Source organism: Penicillium chrysogenum (assembly GCF_028827035.1).
Source record: "Penicillium chrysogenum strain IBT 35668 chromosome Unknown utg000002l_segment0_segment0, whole genome shotgun sequence".
In the NCBI taxonomy this organism is placed as follows: Eukaryota; Fungi; Ascomycota; class Eurotiomycetes; order Eurotiales; family Aspergillaceae; genus Penicillium; species Penicillium chrysogenum.
Genome location: NW_026622750.1, coordinates 231,931 through 254,365, shown reverse-complemented (window position 1 = coordinate 254,365; position 22,435 = coordinate 231,931). Strand labels below are relative to the sequence as shown.

Sequence of the window (22,435 nt, the reverse complement as noted above, 5' to 3'; positions counted from 1 at the left end):
AACAAATGCTTCATGGCACGCAATAAAGCCAAAAAAGGGTCAGTGATCGCTGTCCCTGAGCCAAACCAGTTCGACACTGCCTCGGCGTTAATAGTGGACAATCCATCCAGCAGAAATGATTCGGTCGAACCTCTGAACGGGACAAACGGGGGTAGACTTGATAGGCCAAGCGACAAGTTCAGGGACTGATCTGCAACCACGCGGCACATGAGCCAACTAGGCTGTGGCGTCTTTCAGACAGCTGCCCCACGGGAAGCGTCATCGCTTGCGGGACTTTGCATAGCGAGGCAATGATCGGCTGCGTAGAGTGTTGGTTAGTGGGGGAAGGTTCAGGAGGTGAAGATCAGGGGTATTTGATCAAGTTTGAGATTGATGTTAGTTAATCTATACTATTCCGTACAACATACGGAGTAGACAAGTCAGACATGTTAGACCAATTTAAGCATGAAACAGGGGGGGAACAACGGACACGGACGTGTTCGGATCGGCAACCGGATTGTGGCCTGATTGTGGCCTGAGGGGTGAGGCATGAATCACGTGTGTTTCAGTGTTTGAGCACAGACCAAATTGGGATGAGGAGGACCTTGTCGACCAACTCATATTGCCTGGGTACAACATACAACATACAGTTATATACATAATTCAGGCTTCAGCTTCATCTCCAACTCTCAACCGCCTTTTCTGCTCCCACAAGAACACAGGAGTGATAGTCAAAACAACAGCCACACACACAATAGCAGCCTGGATACCAAAAACCAGTCCAAGCCCATTGCGCTGAATCCACGCAGGCTGGAAGTATCCCACCGCGAACCCGCCACAGGTGCGCCACATATTCAGGATGGCTGAGACACAGGTTGCCTTCTCCGGGTATTTCTCCAACGCGTAGGCCGAGATGGCACTGTGCAAATGATGTTAGAGATACGACAGAATATTCAACAGAGCAAAGTTGAAACTTACACAATTGTAGCTACCATGCCGATATTCACCATGATCCACCCAATGGCTATCCCGATCCAGTGCTTACCGAAGTGCATGGTTAATCCATAGGTGAGAAGACCGCTCGCCAAACTACCTATCGGGAACCAGACACCATGAAGGCGGAGTTCAGTTCGCCAGGTTGAGCTATGGCGCTTGAAGATCCAGCCGTTGAAGAAGTGACCAAATGCCCAGCCTGGAAAGATGGTGAGAATCCGGAGATAGCGGGGGTGCGAGAATACATACCACATAAAGCTCCAATCACACCGGCGAATCGCATCGATGATGCCCCGATTGTGTCAAACAAGTATGGAGGGCTATGCAAGAAGGTATCGATGGTGGTTGTGATTCCTGGAGAGTCAGCGGGTGCAAAAACGATGTGAATATGATGGTTACTTACCAATTGGCCAGGTGAATGTTACCAAAATAGCGATGCCTGTTGACAGAATCCTGATCAGTGAAAGTCATTGCAAGCTAAATCGGCCATACCCACCAGTCATCAACAACGGAAACTTGAATACATAGACCGCGACGGTTCGGCTCCAATATCTCAACGTCGTTCCCTTGGGAAGCAGGGTATTGCCAATGCCAAAATAAGACGCGATGCGCGACTGATTGGTCGTTCGTCCAGGTGTATGGTATGTTTCATAGCCGAAAAGGATCACCATGACCGTGGACACGCCATAGATGGCTGTCAGGACTCCGAAAGAGGTGCGCCAGTCTGACCCGGCGCCGATGTATCCTGCTATGGCGGGACCTAGGAATGGTCCGACGAGGAAGGTGGTGCCCCTATGCTCAGTCAGCGCTACTCTGGTTAGACTTGAGTGGCAAGTCTCTTACCAAATATTGATCATCCGCGGCCATTCTGTTGTCGGATCAGCATAAAGTACTCGAGACAATCTCAGAAAAAGAACGTACCAGCCGAGGTATACATGTCATGAATGATCGGAAGCCCAATTACCTGAGGCACTGTCCCAAAAAGACCCTGCAAAGAGCGGAACGTCGTGAAGGTAGACCAATCATTGGAGAGGGTAGCACCCAGCACCATGAACATGGTGATCACCTGAGGCCACAGCCAGATCGGCAAACTGCATGTATCTGTTAGTGGGATACCTAACGCGAGCGAAAAGAGAACCAACCACCAACTCACCGACCATACGCTTCAATAAGCGGAACAGCAAAAATCCCCCCAAACCCCTGCAGCAGAATACCATAATTCATACTCGTGGCCGAATGAGCGATGGAAATATCCCACTCCATAGCCTGGTCCGTAACCAGTGTTCCACCCCAGACCATGGCCCTGCAAGAGATTCAGTCAGATAAACTATCTATGCTACCGCGATGCGTTTCACCATCTGCCATACATACCCATCTGCCAACAACGAGCTCGTCATCAACGATACGAAGAGCATCGTCTTTCGCGCCGAGGACCAGTTTCTCGGGTTCAAGGGATCCCTGGCCTCAACGTCCGAGTTGTTATCGCATTCCTTAAGCTCGTGTGTCCCAAGCGACGACGATGCGCTGGCCGCCATCTCGTGTGTAAAGTAGACCGGGGAGGGTTTCTCCATGGTAGGTATGTTTTACCTTTCTCGTGCCTGTGCTTTGTATGTAAATAGTAGGCAACCCCCCGAAACAACGGACTTTGGTCAGGTAAGGAGGTAAATCAAGGTCCTTTCCTGTGACGGGACACTGTAGGTTTTATGCAGGGTTTCTCGAATACACATGGGAGATTCATTCTCGCGTGGCTTTTGTTGCGCAGGGAAATTCTAGAAACCAGTTCTTAGGGAATAAGAGAGATCAGATTAGCAAAATTCCGATTTGGATCTGTTGGAAAGTCTCCGGAATGTAGAGTGGATGTATCACAAAGGTAGATCGGGCCTACAACAGCGTATGTTGTAGATCTTTCGCCTTCAGGTAATTCGTTATTGGGCTCTTCTATTTGCTGGTTTATTCTTCTCGGCTTTACTCCGTCCTTCTTTCTGCATTGCCGTGGAATTGCCTTGTCTTGGTGTGATATGATATCCCTTGCGCATATCTACCTAGCGATATTGGACCAATGATCTTCCACGGAGCACAATAATCCCATACCAATAATAGTTCTGGGATTGTATTGTAATCTGCTAGTATTTCAGACAGTGTGAGTTACATATCTACATCGTATTCTCACACTTGTACCGGAATTCGTGGCGGATCCCACCGTCTGTTGTACATGCCGTATATATTTAGAGAGTATAATGCAGAGGATACCTCCCTAATTCCAATACTCCAACGCCTTCTCTAATCTTAATGCCTCTTCTAACCCGCCTAGCCAGCCTCCTGGGCCTGTCATCCCCCGCCCCCGCTGTACCTCCAGGCGCTGCCCTAGCAGCAACCGTCACCGTAGTGAGTATGACGAGCCCGTCAGGAAAGTCTCCTATCTAATTCATTCACATCCTGCATCGTTGGGATTTGTTCCGGTCGCCATTCACTTTGATCTCTTCAATATCCTCGTGAGTCATGGCGGACCTGCGACGGCTGATGAAATCTCGGCGACCTGCAATGCTCGTATCAAAGCCCGAGGGGAGAATGAGCCGGAATTGAGTATGTTACTAAGTTTTTATGGCTGATGGCTGTTATGCTGACAATTAATATAGGTACCAGATTAGCTTGTAGGCGCACCCGTGTACAGGTATACCGATACAAGCGGTATTCCAATACTAATACCTTTTTGCAGCGGACACACTCTACATCATGGCTGGACTCGGCCTAGTTGAACGCGTGGCCGAGGATTGCTTCACAGCAAACGCCATCACGAACCACATGGTTGCCATGCCGTCTGCCCAGCATGGCGCACTGCACTTGTCAGTTTCTCCCATGCATGCCCGTTTTTGTAACAGAAACTACAAAATCTTCCAAGCGCGCACTAACCCCATCCAGCACCACGGAAGGGCTAATGGCTGGCGCATTCTTGATGAAAAAGCTCCAGGACACCCGCTTTGCATATCCCTTCGCTGATGCAGATGGCCCCTTGCAATATGCCTATCGGCTAATGGGTCAATCCGAGCTGGCGGAACAGCATACGTACTCGATTATGGAGACCCAGGGGCGCATGGATAGTTTCAACCATTTCATGGTCGGCAAGTTCCTAAAGTTTGGAACATTCCCCGAACGTGTCAAATCGATGGGTTATGATTTAGACGCTGCGTTGGCAGGTGACAATAGCACTGGCACTGGCACTCGCACTGGCTCCGCTACAATGGTTGATATCGGAGGCGGCCGCGGCGAACTCCTCCTCGAAGTCCAGGCTATGTACCCGCATCTCGGCGCGGAAGATCTAATTGTGCAGGAGTTCAATGCTGACATCGACAGTGTGCCTGGTGTTCGGCTCATGGAGTGGAATTACAAGGAGCAGGATGAGCAGCCCGTTCGTGGAGCCTGTGTTTACGCGCTGCAGCATATCCTACATAACTTGCCTGATTTGGATGCTGTGGCGTTACTACAGAAGATTTCGCGTGCTATGGCGCCTGGTTCGCGTGTGCTGATTATAGAATACGCCAAGAATTTAAATTATACTTCGCTTCATGCGAGTATGATAGCATTGTTTGGGGGCCGAGAGAGGAGTTCGGTGGAGTGGAGGCAGATGGCGGGTCTGTGTGGGCTGCAAGTGACATTTGAGGTTTATGTTAGGGCTGGCGAGTCATTGGTGGAGATGAGGAGAAAATAGGGAAATAGACTGAGGTGAACAAGACAGAATTAATTGATTCGTTTAATTTGTTCATGGTTCACTGTTAATATATGATATATCATGTTCTGATGGATATACTCATCACATCCCTTTCAATAGCTTCACTTCCCCCGAAGCTTATAGTTTTTATCTCTCGAACCCATAGGCAGATCTCTGCAGATCCGATCTAACTGTTTCTGCTAGAACCGATCAATTCCACATGGATATGTATGTAATTTGATGTATTCCCTGTTTCTCATTCCTTGTCACATCCCTTGCTTACAGGTCGCATGGCCACGCATGGTTTCTATCCCCCTCCACCGGGAATGTCTATGTTTACTCCACATGGTCCTGGCAATGCGAACCTGTCCATTTTCACGATCAAAAGTTCGCATTTCCCAACGGGCGGATTGGCCACGCGAGGCTGACTCCCGTCAGAAGTTGACGTACCTGACCCCATATCTAATATCTAAGGTTGGCTACTCCGTCATATACTCAATACATCGACAACTTGCTTCGCTTGAGCAGGTTAAGTTTTCTGTGCAAATCCCTTGATTACATTACATCCCTTGTTTCCTCCCAATTTAGTTTGACTGCGTATACACGCCCTTCCACTCGATAAAACCGAGTCCAGGCAAGTTTCTGACCTGTAAATCGGTTCATGCAAGTGATTTCAGCGTGAGCTCCATCTTTGAGAACCTTCAAGGGCAACTTGGAAACTTTGCTCTACTGTCCTTGGTCCTGGATTAGATTTGAATTCTGATTCATCTTACTGACCCCGCCCATCGTCCTTGTCTTGTATCCATGTCGTAACTATTTGAATTGGCTCCCCGCGGTATAATCGAAAATCTGGAGAACACTTGACTGCTTGACACATATGGTCCTTGTGTTTTATCTTCATTATGGATATTCCGAACCCAGGTGAGGGCGATGTCAATATTGGTATGTTTGCCTCGGAACAAAGACCAGGAAACCCGACATAGAAGATTGTGAATTGACATGTTCAATAGGAACTAGCACATTCCAAGCTTGCTGGGTAAGCTACCCTCGGCTATAGACGTCCTCTGCATATGTGTATACTAATCCTCGAGCAGATCCTCACAGCCATCGTAGGCGTGGCATTGTTGTTCCGATATGCCATCAAGATCTGGGTGCGCTGGGCTTTACCTGAAGTCACTGCACCCGGCCGAATCTGGGGCACAGAGGATTTGTTATTCCTTGTGGCGTGGGGTTTTGATATTACCCATATGGTATTTATTCAAATGAGGTGGGATTGACTGTTGTCATCACTCCTATGCCAGCTACTAACTCTGTCTAGTGCTAATTGGGGCCTTGGGAGGCATTTCTTCTATCTGACTGCTGAAGAGCGTCTTAATTCTATGAAATGGGACTTCCTTTCACAGCCACTGGCTGTCGCCTCGGCGATGGTCTCACGCGCCGGCATGATGTGGTTTCTTTTAACCTGCTTTGCCGCGAGCGACAAGAAAATTCGCCTATCTATCATTATCTGTGCTGTTGTGCAGGTTGTAGTCAACATGGTTACAATCGTCCAGATTATTGTTCAGTGTGGACCAAACCCGTATCAGACGGTTGGTATCCTCCTCGTAGTTCTCGACCCATTCTAACCTCGTCGCAGACTAATCGAGTGCAATACTTCCACTATATGTGGACACCACTCCCTGAAGATGGCTCCGTCAAGTGCCAATCACCGACTGTCCAGACGACGGTTGGGTTTGTGCAAGGAGGTATGTGGAATGGTCATACCTCGATGCAGCCCAAAGCTAATTGCAATCCTGCCAGGGTTCAACACCGTCATCGATTACTTCCTTGCCGTCCTCGCTGCTGTCGAGCTGTGGCAGTTCTTCTTGCGGACCCTCCACCGTAATCCAGAAACCTCATTCTGGTCCCAATTCTGCAAGATTAGTGCCACCGTCCGATCCCGCCGGATCTGGCAGACCATCACTCTCAGTGGACCACTGATCCTCTCCGGCTGTGCTTCTATTGTAAAGACCTATGTGAGTAGACTGTTGTTCCCCAACTTATACAGCAGCGCTAATATTGTTAACCAGAAACTCAAGTCCCTCGGTGACAGGCATGACTTCACCTATAACATCGTGACCTTTGTCCTCTGGGTAAAGTAAGCACAACCGCCGCCCCCAGTCCCAGCATCGAATGATCAGCTGACAGCCCCAGAATTGAGAACTACAGCATTCTTCTCGCCTCCTGCGCCCCAGTAGCCCGCCTCTTCCTCCGCTCCTTCGTCGATCACAGACGCGAAGGTCGCACCCACGGCTACTGGTCTCGCTCCCGGTCAACGGACCATAAAGAGCCAGAAACAGAGCTAAAACGCCGTGCCAATGCGAAGGAGCAGTGGCTGGATTCGGCTACGGCGACTAACATGACCATTACTTGTGCTCACGATGAGGAAAATCCGCCGACTGGGTGGAGTGAACATGGGCATGAGCGCTCGATAAGTCAAGTTTCGAAGGCGGAGATGCCGGAGCATATTGACGATGGGCGCGTTACTGTTAAAACGGATATTGTTGTCCAGATTGATGATGGGAGGTCGATTTCCTCGGGTGGGACGAGGTTGTTACCTGATGGGGGTGAGTCTCATTCTGTAGGGTTTCATTGATTTGTGGTATATAGTAAGGATATGAATAACACTTTAGGAGGTATGATATTACGAACAAAGCGATATAATGTTATGATATATTGAATTCGATACTTGGTCACTCCCGCTGGCGGATTTATCCATCTTCTGTGGTAGGTGTATCAATATCTGGCGTCAAAGGAGCAGATATGTAGTGATCACTGTCCTACCTTGGTGGTGGCAGGGTGACAGGTACTATAAGGGGAAGTTGAAATGTTGCGGATGCTGCTTTCATACTCTCTATATATATGCAGTACCGAGCACCTGTAAATGATACTCAACAGGCAGCTAACTCGGTGTATATGATAATTTCCGATCAAGCCAGGCTACTGAGTAGTTCAAGCCTATGGGCAAAAGGCGTGATAGAGTGAGTAAAAGGGAACGCTACTTGTATACATGGATTTGGAGGAAATATCTACAGCTCAAAAATGGATGTACCACACCGAGGTTCCGAACATAATGCCATTATCTGCCTGTCCATTCATCAATTGGCCCAAGTGGTCGAGCAGTTTCCTGGTCTAGCGGTTATGATTTTCCGTTAACAAATGCGATTAGCAGATGTTCCGGAAAGGTTCTGGGTTCGATTCCCAGGGAAACTATTTTTTTGTCTCTTCTATATAAGTCCTTTACCGATTGAAAGGACACATATCCCAGCCAGTGCGAGTTTAACTGATAGATGAATGGAAGACCGGGATGCAAGTTTTTAGGTGCTTTTTCTATGCGTGGAAACACATACAAAGGACTTCAAAAGCAGTGCCATTTAAGCCTACTATATATCTCGATCAGACAACTATTTTTGTATTAACTAGGCATAGTGTTAGAATACAGCTCGCATAGTACACCAGTAGAAATCGTGTCGAAATAAACCAAGTATGGCAAGGAGGAATCTTTTGGAAGAACTTTGTGCCTATAGTAAAGTAATATGGGTTATCAATTTTCGATTTCCAGATAATAATAAAAGCGTTTTAGGTAGTATGAAGTCGATTAAGCTCCCCATATTAACTGTATTAACACCGGGCCTAGAAAGTAAGGAAATTTCGTTTGTGATATCGAGGGCAAAAACGAAGTACCTCCACTAACATTTACATAGCAAAAGTACAAAAATAGTTTCCCTGGGAATCGAACCCAGAACCTTTCCGGAACACTTGCTTGAAGCAATTGTTAACGGAAAATCATAACCGCTAGACCAGGAAACTGTTAGAGATGTTACAGTGCAAGAGAGAAAAACTGATAGATGGAGCTGCAGCTACTTGGCCCAATGCACGGGGAGATGCATAAGTTGAATGCGGGAACGGGTTGGATGCAACACTAAATGTCTTTAGGTACCTTTTCTACAGGTGACACATACAAAAGGTACTTTCAACCTAGTTACTACATATCGCCTTGAAGAGTCACAAATCGACCGTCCACACACGTGGGTTCATTTTGAATATACAAACCCTAAGCCTGTGCTTGTTCTTTAAATACCAACTTTCAAGTGTTCCATTTAGCATCCAACCTACCTACCTAGGTAAGGAGAATGGACCGATGACATAACCATCACGTGCATTTATCCCAATCCCTATCGCGCCGTCAATAGCTTCACTCTCCAACAATGCCGCCTAATAAACCCACCTTCCCTTACCGACGGAGCTCCAATGCTTCGGAAGATGACTTCTTTGACATCCCCGACGAGCCCTGTCTCTCCATAGTCAAGCGACAGCTACGACACGTCCGAACATGGATCGCAGTCGCCCTTATCATACTGTTTATCCTGTGGCAACGCCGTGAACGTCCCCCGCCGCCGCCCCTACCACATATCCACTACGACGAGGTCGACTGGTCGCGCTTTGCCTATACCCAGTATGCCACCAATGAAGTCTACATGTGCAACTGCCTGATGGTCTTCGAGGCTCTGCACAGACTCGGCAGTAAGGCGGACCGTGTGCTATTTTATCCGGAGGAGTGGGACCTCATTGTTGAGGATGATTATGATCGCGTCAGCCAGTTGCTGCTTGAGGCTAAACTCAAGTACAATGTGATGCTGATCCCGATTAAGATTGAGGGAGTTCAGGATCCATCGAGTGAGTTGGGCTGTCGCTGTTGGGAACTGACCCAGCCTCTTGAACACCTACTTACATTCTCTTGATAGCTGCCGGTTCTAGGGCTTCGTGGGATACTAGCACCGCCAAGCTCATGGCCTTCGGCGAGCACGAATACGACCGCGTCATTCACCTCGACTCGGATGTTATCCTCCTCCAGACGATGGATGAGCTCTTCTTTCTCCCGCCTACCACTGCCGCCATGCCACGTGCCTACTGGCTTCTCCCGGAAAAACTGCTCTCATCACTGTTAGTCGTCATTGAGCCCTCCCTCCGGGAATACCTTGCCTTGACCGACGCTACTACACTCGCCCAGAATGGTCAAGTCGATATGAACCTGACGGACCACCGGTATGACATGGAGCTGTTGAATAGACGTTACGGGGACTCGGCGATGGTCCTCCCCCATCGGCAGTATGGTCTGTTGAGCGGCGAGTTCCGGAAGAAGGATCATCGCAATTTCCTGGGGAATGATGACGAGGTCTGGGATCCCGATCATGTACTGGCGCAGGCTAAGTTTGTGCACTTTTCGGATTGGCCGTTGCCGAAGCCGTGGATTATGTGGCCGCAGGAAATGTTAGCGGAGGAGCAGCCGAAGTGCGATAATAACCCTGGCACGCCGCAAGAGAGTGGATGTCGGGATCGGGAGATTTGGAAGATGTTATATGATAAATATCGGAGACAAAGAAAGGTAGGTCTGGTTACGAGGATAGGGATGAATTGGCTGGTTGCTAACTGTTGTAGGATGTCTGCAAGCTGCTCAGCTATCCGGCGCCGGTTTGAGTGGAAATAGTTCGATTGTATACATATTAGCATAGGTAGATTATGGCGTTCAGGATATAAGCTCTGTAAAGAGATGGTATGAATGAGTTAATGATGGACTTTAAGACTTTAGTACACGAAAACAAAATTCCCCTGGATATCTCTGAAAGTAATACATGTACACACTACACCAAAACACCACAAATGCAACATCATGAAGACATCAAGCATACCCCATCCCCCTCCTCCACCAATTCCACACCCCTCTTTTCGCCATAATGGCCCCAAACTCCTTGACACTCTCCACCTCATCCAGTCCCACTGCGAGACCCAACTCTTTCCCGTCTTTCTTCTCTCCATTCCGGTTCCCAGTCCCCTGTTTCCCACGTCCATCCTCCTCCTCCTCCTCCACAACCGCCGGCCTGGTAACCAACTGAAAATCCTTATACCGTAGTCGACGCACAACATCTACCCAGCTCTCCACCGGGTCCTTCCCGCCCTCCACGTACATGATCCCTGGACATCCACCGGAGCGCAGGAGGACGGCGCATTGGTGTGTGTCTGCAGCACGTTTGAGGGCGGCTACTTTTTTGCGGGAGGTGATGTGGTGAGTGCGAATTAGAGTGTTATAGAGGGTTTGCATTTTGCCGAGGAAGAAAGGGGAGAGGGAGAAGAAGGGAAATTTGAGGCTGAAACTCGGAGCTTGGAGCTTGGGGCGCTAAACTGGATTGGGAAATTGAGTTGGGATATAATCTTGGAGATGAGAGAGCTTGGTATTGGGCTTGTTACTGGTTGTTATTAAGGCTGATATTGTAATTCTTGCAATTTTTGCGATTTTCTACTTCATTAGAACTACTCTGTATCATCTGTACGGAGGAGAAGAAGACTGATATTTTATTGTCATATCATAGACACCTGAGGCATCAATGTACGTATTAATAATGCCACGTGAGAAAATCTCCGGCGCAAAACCTTGAAAGTCCCCCAAAAGTCCCCGGGTGTTATTTTCAGCCAAAGTGCGGGGACGATACATCGAATTGCATCGAACTGCATTGAGCTGCATTGAACTGGCGGTGTATGACCATGTCATAGGACCTATAATATGACAGATATACAGGTATACGTATATGCCATGGCCGTATTAGGGTAGAATGTAGTATATCTAGATTGTATGTAGGAGTATAGGATTGTGTAGAAAGGTCGAAAAACTCTAGACCATATAGACTTAGCTTGGCTAGTACCTACCTAGCTACTCCGTAGATACTATAGTTATGTATATGCCTAGGTACTCCGTAAATTATACGGGTTAGCTTAAGAATGACCCTTTCCATGGTTCCCCAGTGGATTCCCAGTGGTTCCAGTGGACCCTTTCTCGCCTTGGCTTCCTTTTTCTGCAAAACAATCGCGCGGTGGCCGCGGGCGCCGCAGTGGATTTTTCTCGAATCTTTTTATATTCAAGCCTTTCTCGAGAGAGCTGCCAAAATTGGTGAAAGTCACGAAGGCCTTTCATCGCACCCACTTTTTCCCCCTGTCATTGGATATCCATCTCGGGGCCAACAGGAATATCTTGACCATTCTGCTTTTTCGTCGCCCACCGGATTGGTTGGTCATTTCCACGGTCATCATAGTGAGACTTGGCTGCTCTTTCGGACATTCGGTCATACTTTTTTTTTTCTTGCTTGAATTCTTACTCGTATTCTCTATAAGTATAAATCAAGTTCGCGCAATTTCTTCATATATAGTACAATGAGCTCGGAATTTTCTTGAACTACCTAAAGGCTCATTATGCCCGCTCCTCTTCACCCCCACCTCAAGCATACCTCTTCCTTTGCCACAGAAAAACACAACAATGAACCCCCGAGAGTGCAGGTCTCGCACGAGGACGAGGATGCCCTCGCCGATATCCATCAAACATTAACCGCCCAAACTCAACCGGATCCCAAGTATCCGGAGCCGCATTCCTCCTTTGACAAGTTCCTCGAGGAACAAGTCCAGGGCAAGAAACCGGCCAACCTCGGCGTCTGCTTCCAGTCCCTCTCAACCTGGGGCGATGGGGACTCCCACGCCGATGTAAAGACCTTCTCCACAGCCCTGTGGCGTACCCTCACCCTGCAGGATATCTACGAGTGGACGATCCAGCCATGGATCGCAAAGAAGAAGCCCGAGGAGGGCCGTCCGCTGATCCGGGACTTTTCCGGCGTTGTGCAGAGTGGGGAGATAATGCTGTAAGCAAGAAACCAACCCCAAATCATCCTTACCGAATTCAGCCTAATTGAAATTATATAGCGTTCTGGGCCGTCCTGGTGCTGGCTGCTCGACCTTTCTCCGAACCATCGCTGGCCACCACTCTTCTTTTTGGGTGTCACGGGTTCAATCGATTACTCCGGTCTCAGCCCAGATGAAGTCAGGAAGCACTACCGTGGCGCCGTGGCCTACGTCCCAGAGGACGACGTGCATTTCCCGACCCTGACTGTGCGCCAAACGCTCGAGTTTGCACTACAGAGTAAGACCCCCAAGCGCTACCGGGAGAGGATTCCCCGGTACCTGGAGATCTATGGGCGGGTGTTTGGTATGTCGCATACTATGAACACATTAGTGGGGAACGAGTATATCCGCGGTGTGTCCGGAGGAGAGCGCAAACGTATCTCCATCATTGAATCTCTCGCTACCGATTCATCGGTAGCATGTTGGGATAATTCCACGAGAGGACTGGATGCGTCCTCTGCACTCGACTATGCACGCAGTCTGCGTATCATGACCGATACCTGTGGCAAAGCAACCTTGCTCACTTTGTACCAAGCATCGGATGCCATCTACGAGCTGGTGGATAAGGTGCTGCTCATTGACGAGGGCCGTATGCTATACCAAGGGCCTGCCAACGAGGCGAAGCGCTACTTCGAAGACCTGGGCTACGAGTGCGCTGATATGCAGACTACTTCGGATTTCCTGACTAGCATCACCCTGCCTGAAAGACGGCGGTTCCGTGCTGGATGGGAACACCGCGCCCCCAAGGGCCCCATCGAACTCGAAGCCGCTTTCCGTCAGAGTGCTGCGTTCTCTAAGATCGAGACGGATGTCGAAAGCTACGAAGATCAGAAGCTCACTGGTAGGTCTTCCGCGTACCCAGCGGATTCGGAGTGCGACAGCGTGGAGGTATTCAAGAACACTGTGCATAGCGATAAGTCGCGCTTCGTCTCGTCCAAGTCGCCATACACAATCTCCCTCTTCCGGCAGGTCGTCCTTTGCGCGAAGCGTCAGATGTGGCAGCTGAAAGGGCATCTGGGCCCGCTGTACGTCAAGTTGATTTCTTGTGTGGTCTATGGGTTGTTGATTGGATCTATGTTCTACGATCAGCCCCAGACAACCGAGGGCATGTACTCCCGCGGAGGTGTGCTTTTCTACTCTTCCATTTTGCTTGCCTGGCTGCAGATGTCCGAGTTGGAAGAAGCGATGCAGGGTCGCGATATCCTGAGCCGACAGAAGAAATTTGCTTTTGTGAGGCCTAGCGCTGTGTGTTTGGCCCGGGTGCTCTCAGATATGGTGATCACTGCGGTTTTGACATTCTTGTATTTGATCGTCATGTACTTCCTCTCTGGTCTACGGTCTGATGTGAGTAACTTCAGGATCTTGCAGGAAGTATAGTCGCGCTAACTCTGCTAGGCTGGTCCCTTCTTTATCGACGCCCTCTTCATTTACGCGTGCACGGTCTGCCTCACGGCGCAATTCCGTGTCTTCGCCGCTCTGTCGCAGAACTTTGAAGTTGCCCTCCGCTACTGCGGAGTTTCTGTGATGTTTTGCATCGTGTTCGGTGGCTACGTTCTCTCTGTCGACAAGATGATTCAAGATGTTCCCTGGGTTGGATGGCTCGCATATACAACTCCTGCTCTGTATACATACGAGGCAGTCATGGCGGCCGAATTTCACAACGTTAACTTCACCTGCGCGGCCGCATCCATCATACCATCCGGTTCGGAATATACAGACCTCGCATACCAGACTTGTGCCTATGCTGGTAGTCAGATTGGCAGCACTGTCGTGAACGGCGACGACTATCTGGCTGTGAAGTATGGATTCTACTACAGCAACGTCTGGCGCAATTTCGGGATTCTGTGTCTCTTCACAGTTGCCTTTATCGGAATAACCTGCTGGCTGAGTGAAGTGCTTGAGTGGGAGCTGGACAGTGCTGGCCCTATCCAGTACAAGGGATCGCGGAAGCTGTTCAAGCGGGAGAAGAAGGTTCAGTCCGATGAAGAGAAATCGCCGGTCTCTGTTGACTCTTCTGCACCGCCTGCTGGGCATGAAACAAAGCATGACCAGACACTTACAGCTACCGAGTCTACCTTTTCCTGGTCCGACTTAGAGCTCAACGTCCAGATTGGCAAGGAGACCAGGAAGCTCTTGGATGGCGTTTGTGGATACTGCAAGCCAGGGTCTTTGACTGCTCTTGTTGGGGCCTCGGGAGCAGGCAAGTCTACATGTAAGATCCCCAATGAGATGAATTCATCGCTTGATTTCTGACAAATTTTAGTGTTGACTGCACTCACCCAAAGAGAGAGCCCCGGCACCTTATCCGGGTCTCTATTCGTGGATAACCGGTCAATTGACCAGTCCTTCAACCGACAGATCGGATATTGCCAGCAAATGGACATTCACGATGAAAGCAGCACGATCAAGGAAGCACTCCAGTTCTCTGCACTTCTCCGACAAAGCCGCGAAGTCCCAACGGCCGAAAAACTGGCATACGTAGAAACGGTGATTCACACATTGGACTTGGTTGAGTTGCAAGATGCAGTGATCGGTTCTTTGGATATCGAAAAGAAAAAGCGTGTTACTATCGGAGTGGAGCTGTGCGCTCGGCCAAAACTGCTTCTTTTCCTGGATGAACCGACAAGTGGATTGGACAGCCAGGGTGCAACTAGTATCGTCGCTCTGCTACGCCGTCTGGCTAACCAGGGACTGGCGGTCCTCTGCACCATTCACCAAGCCAACCAGCAGCAATTCGAAGAGGTAAGCGCCACCCATTCTGACCAGGAATCAATATTAACAGGATCCCAGTTCGACCGCGTCCTAGCCCTAAGCCCTGGTGGAAGCACATACTACTTCGGTCCAGTCGGCGAATCCGGCCATGCAATCTTCGAGTATTTCGCAAGACACGGCAACGTCCCAGAAAACGTCACCAACGCAGCCGACTTCCTCATCGAGGTAGTGGTCGGCGGCATGAAAGCCACGGGAAACCAAACGAACTGGCCAGCTATCTGGCGCAACTCAGAAGAATTCGCCGAAGTCAAGAACGAAATCGCCTCAATCCGTTCTGACAAGAATACTCGTTCCCCTTCCCTGGCCCCAACCCCACCCCCTCTCAGCCAGCAGATCAAACTCCTCACCCAACGGACCTGTCGCCAGTTCTGGCGCACTGCTGAGTACCCATACTCGCGTCTTTACTCTTCCTTCCTCCATGCTCTCATCAACGGCCTCACCTACCTCCAGATCGGCAACAGTACCACGGACCTCCAGTCAAAGGCATTCTCCTGTTTCCTTGTCCTGATGCTTGTCCCCGAGTTCATCAACGCTATATCCATGCGTTTCATCTTGAACCGCGATATCTGGTTAGCAAGAGAAGGCCCGAGTGGTGTATACGGCTGGGTAGCATTCTGCACAGCCCAGATCATCTCCGAGATCCCCTATTCTGTCATCGGCGGTGTGGTCTTCTTCGTCCTATACTATTTCATGGTGGGACTCCCGCTCGGCTTTGCAGCCGGTTATTGTTTCCTGATGTTCTTCCTTTTCTTCCTATTCGCGACCTCGTGGGGTCAATGGATCGCCGCTCTGAGGTGAGTAGTATAACCAACCATTTCATTCCCGCTGTGATCTGATCAACTAACATGTCCTTTCAATGTATAGCTCTGACTCGATGATTGCTGCTACCCTCATGCCCTTCTTCATTATCATGTGCGAGCTCTTCAACGGTATCCTCCGTCCACAATCCCAGATGCCTGCCTTTTGGAAGTATACGATGTACTACGCCACGCCGTTTACGTACTGGATTGGCGGGGTGCTCACCTCTGTCCTCCGTGGTACCCCTGTCGTTTGCTCTCAGTCTGAGTTGACTATCCTTGAGAGTCCGCCCAATACTACTTGCAGTGAGTACGCGGGCGCGTGGCTTAACGCCAAGGGTGTTGGGTATCTCTCCAACCCGGATGGCATGGGCGAGTGTGGATATTGTGAATATAGCTTTGGTGACGACGTGAGTTTGCTGCCTGGAACATGCTTTTATTTTGAATTGAGACTAATCTGTGTTGGCAGTACTTGACTGGACTTGGACTGGATTCTTCGAAGATTTGGCCGTATTTCGGTATCTTCCTTGCTTTTACCATTACGAACTACTTGATGGTTTACTTGCTGGTTTATGTGCGGTCTGTCATGAAGCCGTTTTGGAGGTCGAAGTAGGGATTTGTTGGATGACTTTCGGCATTTTCATTGATTTGGATGTACATTTGGCATAGCGTTGCGTGGATATCAAAAGTGAAGCTTGGAATTTGACTACCGTGATCTGGAAGGAAGGTCTACATAAACTAGTCTGCATTAACAAAGTGGAAAGCCAGGGAAGTGCCAAGAAATGAGGAACCTTGGAACCTTGGAAATCTTAATCTTACATAAGCAATTAGATGCCTAATTTTCAAGGTTCCAAGACCAGACCACGTGACTTAATGTGAGTCTGGAATTCTAGGCCATTTTGCCGTACTCCGACAGAGACGGTGATTTGTTCGAATGAAATTAATGATTTGATGAGCCATGAAGATCCCAGCCGAATACGTAATGATGTCACATTGGCAAGGCTTGACTTATCAACCAGCATCTCCTCGGAGATAACTACCCCAATTACTCAACAGAGTATCTCCGAAACCCGGACATTCTGCGTCGAGTAAGCAGCCAGGGACTTACATATACGGCAAATAAGCCCTTGTGTCACCGTTTCAAAGATCATCTGTCAATTAACTGTTACAGATACACATAACAAAGTATTTTCTGAGACGTCGGATAGCCAGGGATAGCCAGGGAATCCGGAAAAGCGCCCCCATCTCCGACAAGGAAGGTCTCACCCATGTCTAGCGCCGTCGCAAGGACTTCCTGCGACTAAAGGAAAATCAATCTGAAATCAAAATCACTTGACAGCCCTGAAAATGGAAAACAACGACCACTCCTCCCTAGACCGTGAAGAGATAGAAAGTCAATCTCGCACTACACAGCGTCGCCGCCGCCCGCCTCTGTCTTGTACAGTCTGTCGCAAGCGCAAGTTAAAGTGTGACCGCTCTCTGCCCTGCGGACAATGTGTGCACTCAAAGACAACAGCCCAATGCGTCTTTGTCGGAACTCAGCCTGGTATTGTATCTGACTCTTCTCAACGCATGTCCCCCCCGCAATTACCCTATGGTGGCGGAGAAGAACAGCCCGGGCGGAAAAGCGGGATGTTCGTCTTCGACTCGAAATTGGGGCCGAATCCGACTTCAAATCGTGTTTCGAAGCGTGGTCGTTCCGATGAGCTGAGTGAACTCCGGAGTCGGCTGCGTGTTCTGGAAACCTCGTTCGGAAAGCCGTCTCATCTTCAGACGCCTGAGACTTCGGTCTGTGATGTCTTTTCTGAAGTCGATACGGCCAATAGTTCTGAGAATGTTGGTGTTGATGACCGCGTCCGATACTTGCCAGATTCGAGTTTCCGCGGGAAGAAGGCTAAGACTCGTTATTTCGGTCGCAGCCATTATACCACTACTGTTTCTTTTGTGAGTATGGTTCATTGTATTTTGTAATTGATTTGCTAACCGGGTGTAGTTCAAAGATATTGGTGCCTTTATGCGCCGTGATCGTTGCCGCGGAGAGGGAAAAGATAAAGAATATACTGAAATGAAAAAGTTCAAGACGGAGCTTTGGTCGCGCGAGACACAAGATCATCAGCGCGCGTTTCGCGAGCAGGCCTTTAAGCTTAATGAAATGGTTCCCCAGCGGAATGTTGCAGACCATCTGCTTCAGCTGTATCTCGACACTTTCGAGACGACATATAGAATCTTGCACACGCCGACGTTCTTAAGACAGTATGCTGATTACTGGGCCAATACCCAGCCAACCGACATGGCATTTGTCGCTCAGTTACTCGCCGTGATGGCTGCTGGCAGTTGCTTCTATGTCCCACGCCCAGGCCAAGATGATCGAGACATATTCCAGAAACCGGCCATGAAGTGGATCATGGCTGTCCAGTCATATATTTCGTGCACATTTGTGAGCCCGGATATCGACTTCCGAATGCTCCAGACCCAAACTCTTCTTCTGGTAGCTCGGTTGGGAGTCGCCAGTGACGGGGATGTTGCCTGGGCTTCAGCCGGATCGCTGATTCGGTCTGCGATGACAATGGGTCTACATCGTGATCCGACTCGTTTCCGCAAGGCCCGACCATTCTACTCTGAACTGCGCCGTCGCCTTTGGGCAACTGTCGTCGAGCTGGACCTCAAGATCTCTCTCGACCGCGGCGTCCCGCCGTCCGTTGATCTAGACGAATGCGACTGCGATCCCCCGTCCAATTGGGACGACTCAGACTTGATACCGGACATGGAGAATGATCCTTCTCCACTCAGTACTGCTCTCTACACCCAAAACTTCTACCAAACTCTCCTCATTAAGACCCTCCCACTACGCTATCGAATCGCCAAGAAAATAAACAGTCTCCGATTTAATCTATCTTACGACGACGCCCTGAGAATGGGTGATGAACTCTCCCGCTCTATACAGCGTGCATCCTCCCTATTCGAAGACAACGCCCCAAGTATTGCTCCGGGAGAATCAGGACGTCACCGATTCGCCCAATCCATTCATCTCTTCATAATGCGCAAATTTCTTCTTGCTCTCCACCGCCCTTTCTCCCTCAGTGTCGTCCGCCTACCCAAATGCTCCTACTCCCGCAAAATCTGTCTCGAAGAATCCCTTGGTATTCTCTCCCAGATGGAACTTCCCCTTTCGACAGAGGACGTCCTCTACCCGCACATCACCCAGCTGGGCAGCGGTATGTTCTGCGATGAAACCTTCCACGCCGCAATCACCGCGTGCGTGGAGCTCTCCCTCCAAGCCAATGAGATGAGTGCATCTGCTACATCTGGAATGGACGGTGTCAACTCGAGCGTGCTCATGAGCATGATCCAGTCCCAGCAAGGCGTGATGATGCAGGCTGTCGAGCGCACCGCTGATAATTTTGGGAGACGCATTGGTCCCGATGGGAAGGGGTGCAAGCCGTTCTTCTTTTTGAATATTATCCTTGCTTCGGTCAAATCGCGCGTCAAGGGTGAGGACCCATTGTGTAATGTTGATACGGCCTCGAAGAGGTCCATTCGCATTTGCAGGGCGATCTTAAATGGTCTTACATACCAGGAGGCTAAGATTAGTGTTGATAATCGCCCCTTCCAGGTTGGTACCTCTGTTTGTAGATATGTGTCCGTCATACCTAACGTTCCTGTTCAGACTTCCGTTCCTTCAGGGACAACTCCGGCCTCGAAAACACCGAGTGATATTGATCCTGCATCGCTTCTATCGACTGACTTCAGTGATTTTACGGTAGGTTATTGTTCCTCGGATGCCGTTTGAGACTATGCTGACCTTTCACAGCCAATGGATTTAGGAGGCTGGTTCGATGGATTGGATTACACTGGCCCGGAGTTGTGGGATTGGGATGCCGACTTGTCTGGCAACCTGCCGACATTTTCATGAATTATGTATTCGTTAATCTTGATGCGCTTGATGCCCTGTGATTACGACAGTGTATAGCCGCCAGTGTGCCATATCGTAATTTGCTAGGAGAACATTTCATGAAACTAGTATTCGCGTGTTTTATTGACTATAGAAATAGAAATAGATAGAGATTGACACTATAGGAATTTTGAGATATGTAAGGTCATATAGAAAAGCTCCCTTTATAAATCAAGTGTAACGACCCTATTGAGAAGGGGTCTTGGGTGTATGATCAGAGTGACAGGGGGGCTACAATACTACTGCGAATGCTTTTATAACTAATACTAGTTATATATATTTAGACTGACCTTCAATCCTTTAGTGTTGGATCCGAGTTCTTACTACCTAGGTAGTATTGTCGTCCCGAAGGGTTTGCAGGGTTTGCATTCCCTTGGTCGCCTTAGGCACTCCATAGGAAGTGGGAGCCTGAGGCCACTACAGCTCAGGAAGCCCGCGAGCGCACAGACGAAGTGGAGTTTCTATTAGCTAGGAAGCGAAGCCTAGGAGATTATATAACTATAGCTATCTTTATAGACTAGCTAGTATTATCTAATAAGAAACCATACGATCCTTATAGAATCTCATCTGGTAGTATGTTAGGTTAACGGCCTCGCCTACTATAGCGAGCTAATAGAGCTAGCGAGTGCGTGTGCTATACAGTAAGCACTAGCTCCGCTAGATCCTAGGGGCACGTAATAACACTCCCTAGGAAGCTAGGTAGGGAGGGCCTCTTATAGAGAGCCTCTTACTATAAGAATTCGATCTAAAGGGCTAAGGAGGAGAGTGTGGCGAGTAGCGGGAAAAATTGGGTACCAACCTCGCTTACTAGCTATATAAAAGAATCTTCTAACTAGTTAGGATTAGTATCCTTAGGAAGTAAGTAGAGCGTCCTAAGAAATAGGAAAGGGGGGGTATATAAAAGAGCGAGGGAGTGAACGATCTCTCCCCTAAAGTATCTCACTAAGTACCCCCTAATATAAAAGGAGTATACTAAGTAACTATAGACACTACCTTCTCTAGCGAGGGAGGTAGATAACACTACCTAGCGGACCTCTAAAGAGGGGACGCCTAGCCGGGGCCTCTCTTAATACCGGACGAATTCCGCAAGTACCTTCCTCTAGGGATACGGCGGGTATTCGACCGCTTCTTAGACTTCCTAAAGAGGAGCGAGGTATTTAGTTAGGCACCGCTTAATAACGAAGAGCGGATAATATAACTAGAGTATATTTTTAATATCTCCCTAGGGTTAAAAGATATCCTCCCCTAGACCGAGTAAGGGCCTAGCTAGTATCGCTTAGAAGTAGCTAGTAAGTTATAAGACTTAGCGTAGCCTAAAAAGTACTTAAGAAGCTAGTAGGGAAACGTAGCTAATAACTAGCTCTATAACTACTAAGAGTACTTTAAAAGACGCCGCTTACTATTGTGATCCCAGAAGCCCATTTCCTTATGTAAACATGTCTTATGCCTTAGTGGCCGGATCCATATGGATCCGTTTCTGCACTTATGTACACTATCGTTACCGTATTCCGCAGTACTTAGTCGTTGGCAAAGCCAACTCAATACAAACCATGCGATCCTTTCCGAATCTCATCTGGTAGTATGTCGGTATAAGCCACCTTCTACGGTTGGCCTAGGGAGGCACGAGACGGCACCGTAGACGTCCCCCAAAGACGGAACGGTGCTAACACCCTCTCGTCCCATCCCGACAACGATCCTACGGACCTAGGATGCCAGGTAGGAAAGCTCACAAACCCCCATTTTTGCCCTCTTTTCCTCTCTCCTTTCCCCCCGGCTCTCTCGGTATGATAGAGACCGAGAACGGAGGAAAAACGGAGAGATACGGAGATAAGGTCTCCCCTCCGAAACACGGAGCGGGTCTATTGACAAAAATCGCGCAATTACGAAGTAATGTGGATTTATAACAGACCCGCCCGGCCGGACGACACCCTTCCCCCTAATGAAATATAGGGGGCATATCACTCCAAGGAGAACTCCCGGATCTATAAGCGTCCGGCCGGAAGAAAACGTCGATCTACGAGGAAATAGATATCTCACCACTTAGTAAGATCCGCATCTAGGCGCCGTTAAAAGAAAAAAACGGCCTCCTGACCTAATAAGAGGAACACGGAATTACTATTTTCCTACTTACTCTAAGAAAAGAAACCCCCTATCGTCTCCGCTAGGAAATAATTATATCCGCGTAACCCGCCTAAGGAAACACCGAGGCCGAATTTATAGCTAACCTCCCGGTAGAGGTCTATACGGCCCTTAACCTCTTAGAAGTAGAAGAACGGAATATCTTCTTATATATATATTCCACTATTGACCCCTAATAGGTTAACCCCTTAGTCGAACGGGCTACGCGTAGGGCTTAGGCCCTTTAAGCGGAGCGATCCGAAACCGAGCGGCTCACGGCCGCCCTTAATATAGTAGTAAACCCGTCCCGTAGGTTAGATCTCCCTCCTAGGGGAGAACCGCCGCTACTAAACCCTA

General features: G+C 49.0%; 7 protein-coding genes across 7 annotated transcripts; 5 read left to right on the top strand and 2 right to left on the bottom strand.

Moving 5' to 3' along the window:
- Positions 1-642: 642 nt before the first annotated feature.
- On the bottom strand, positions 643-2,543 carry N7489_003732 (putative MFS transporter; the record flags this gene model as incomplete). Its single annotated transcript, XM_056709484.1, has 9 exons — positions 643-898; positions 958-1,171; positions 1,222-1,326; positions 1,376-1,411; positions 1,469-1,764; positions 1,816-1,840; positions 1,894-2,063; positions 2,126-2,275; positions 2,344-2,543. The coding sequence occupies 9 exons, from the start codon at positions 2,541-2,543 to the stop codon at positions 643-645; spliced, it is 1,452 nt and encodes a 483-aa protein (XP_056567905.1).
- A 1,162-nt stretch (positions 2,544-3,705) lies between these two features.
- On the top strand, positions 3,706-4,678 carry N7489_003731 (putative O-methyltransferase; the record flags this gene model as incomplete). Its single annotated transcript, XM_056709483.1, has 2 exons — positions 3,706-3,815; positions 3,892-4,678. The coding sequence occupies 2 exons, from the start codon at positions 3,706-3,708 to the stop codon at positions 4,676-4,678; spliced, it is 897 nt and encodes a 298-aa protein (XP_056567904.1).
- A 902-nt stretch (positions 4,679-5,580) lies between these two features.
- Positions 5,581-7,313, top strand: N7489_003730 (uncharacterized protein; the record flags this gene model as incomplete). The annotated part of the gene is made up of 8 exons (XM_056709482.1): positions 5,581-5,620; positions 5,689-5,714; positions 5,773-5,945; positions 5,997-6,267; positions 6,315-6,423; positions 6,479-6,693; positions 6,748-6,815; positions 6,872-7,313. 8 exons carry the CDS (start codon positions 5,581-5,583, stop codon positions 7,311-7,313), a joined length of 1,344 nt encoding a protein of 447 aa, XP_056567903.1.
- Positions 7,314-8,925: 1,612 nt separating this feature from the next.
- Positions 8,926-10,195, top strand: N7489_003729 (uncharacterized protein; the record flags this gene model as incomplete). Its single annotated transcript, XM_056709481.1, has 3 exons — positions 8,926-9,394; positions 9,463-10,103; positions 10,157-10,195. 3 exons carry the CDS (start codon positions 8,926-8,928, stop codon positions 10,193-10,195), a joined length of 1,149 nt encoding a protein of 382 aa, XP_056567902.1.
- Positions 10,196-10,397: 202 nt separating this feature from the next.
- On the bottom strand, positions 10,398-10,817 carry N7489_003728 (uncharacterized protein; the record flags this gene model as incomplete). Its single annotated transcript, XM_056709480.1, has 1 exon — positions 10,398-10,817. The coding sequence occupies one exon, from the start codon at positions 10,815-10,817 to the stop codon at positions 10,398-10,400; it is 420 nt and encodes a 139-aa protein (XP_056567901.1).
- Positions 10,818-11,959: 1,142 nt separating this feature from the next.
- N7489_003727 (putative ABC multidrug transporter) lies at positions 11,960-16,621 on the top strand (the record flags this gene model as incomplete). Its single annotated transcript, XM_056709479.1, has 7 exons — positions 11,960-12,376; positions 12,461-13,783; positions 13,835-14,651; positions 14,703-15,181; positions 15,230-16,005; positions 16,076-16,418; positions 16,478-16,621. The coding sequence occupies 7 exons, from the start codon at positions 11,960-11,962 to the stop codon at positions 16,619-16,621; spliced, it is 4,299 nt and encodes a 1,432-aa protein (XP_056567900.1).
- A 734-nt stretch (positions 16,622-17,355) lies between these two features.
- On the top strand, positions 17,356-19,921 carry N7489_003726 (uncharacterized protein; the record flags this gene model as incomplete). Its single annotated transcript, XM_056709478.1, has 4 exons — positions 17,356-17,952; positions 18,002-19,621; positions 19,676-19,768; positions 19,820-19,921. The coding sequence occupies 4 exons, from the start codon at positions 17,356-17,358 to the stop codon at positions 19,919-19,921; spliced, it is 2,412 nt and encodes an 803-aa protein (XP_056567899.1).
- Between the last annotated feature and the right edge of the window lie 2,514 nt (positions 19,922-22,435).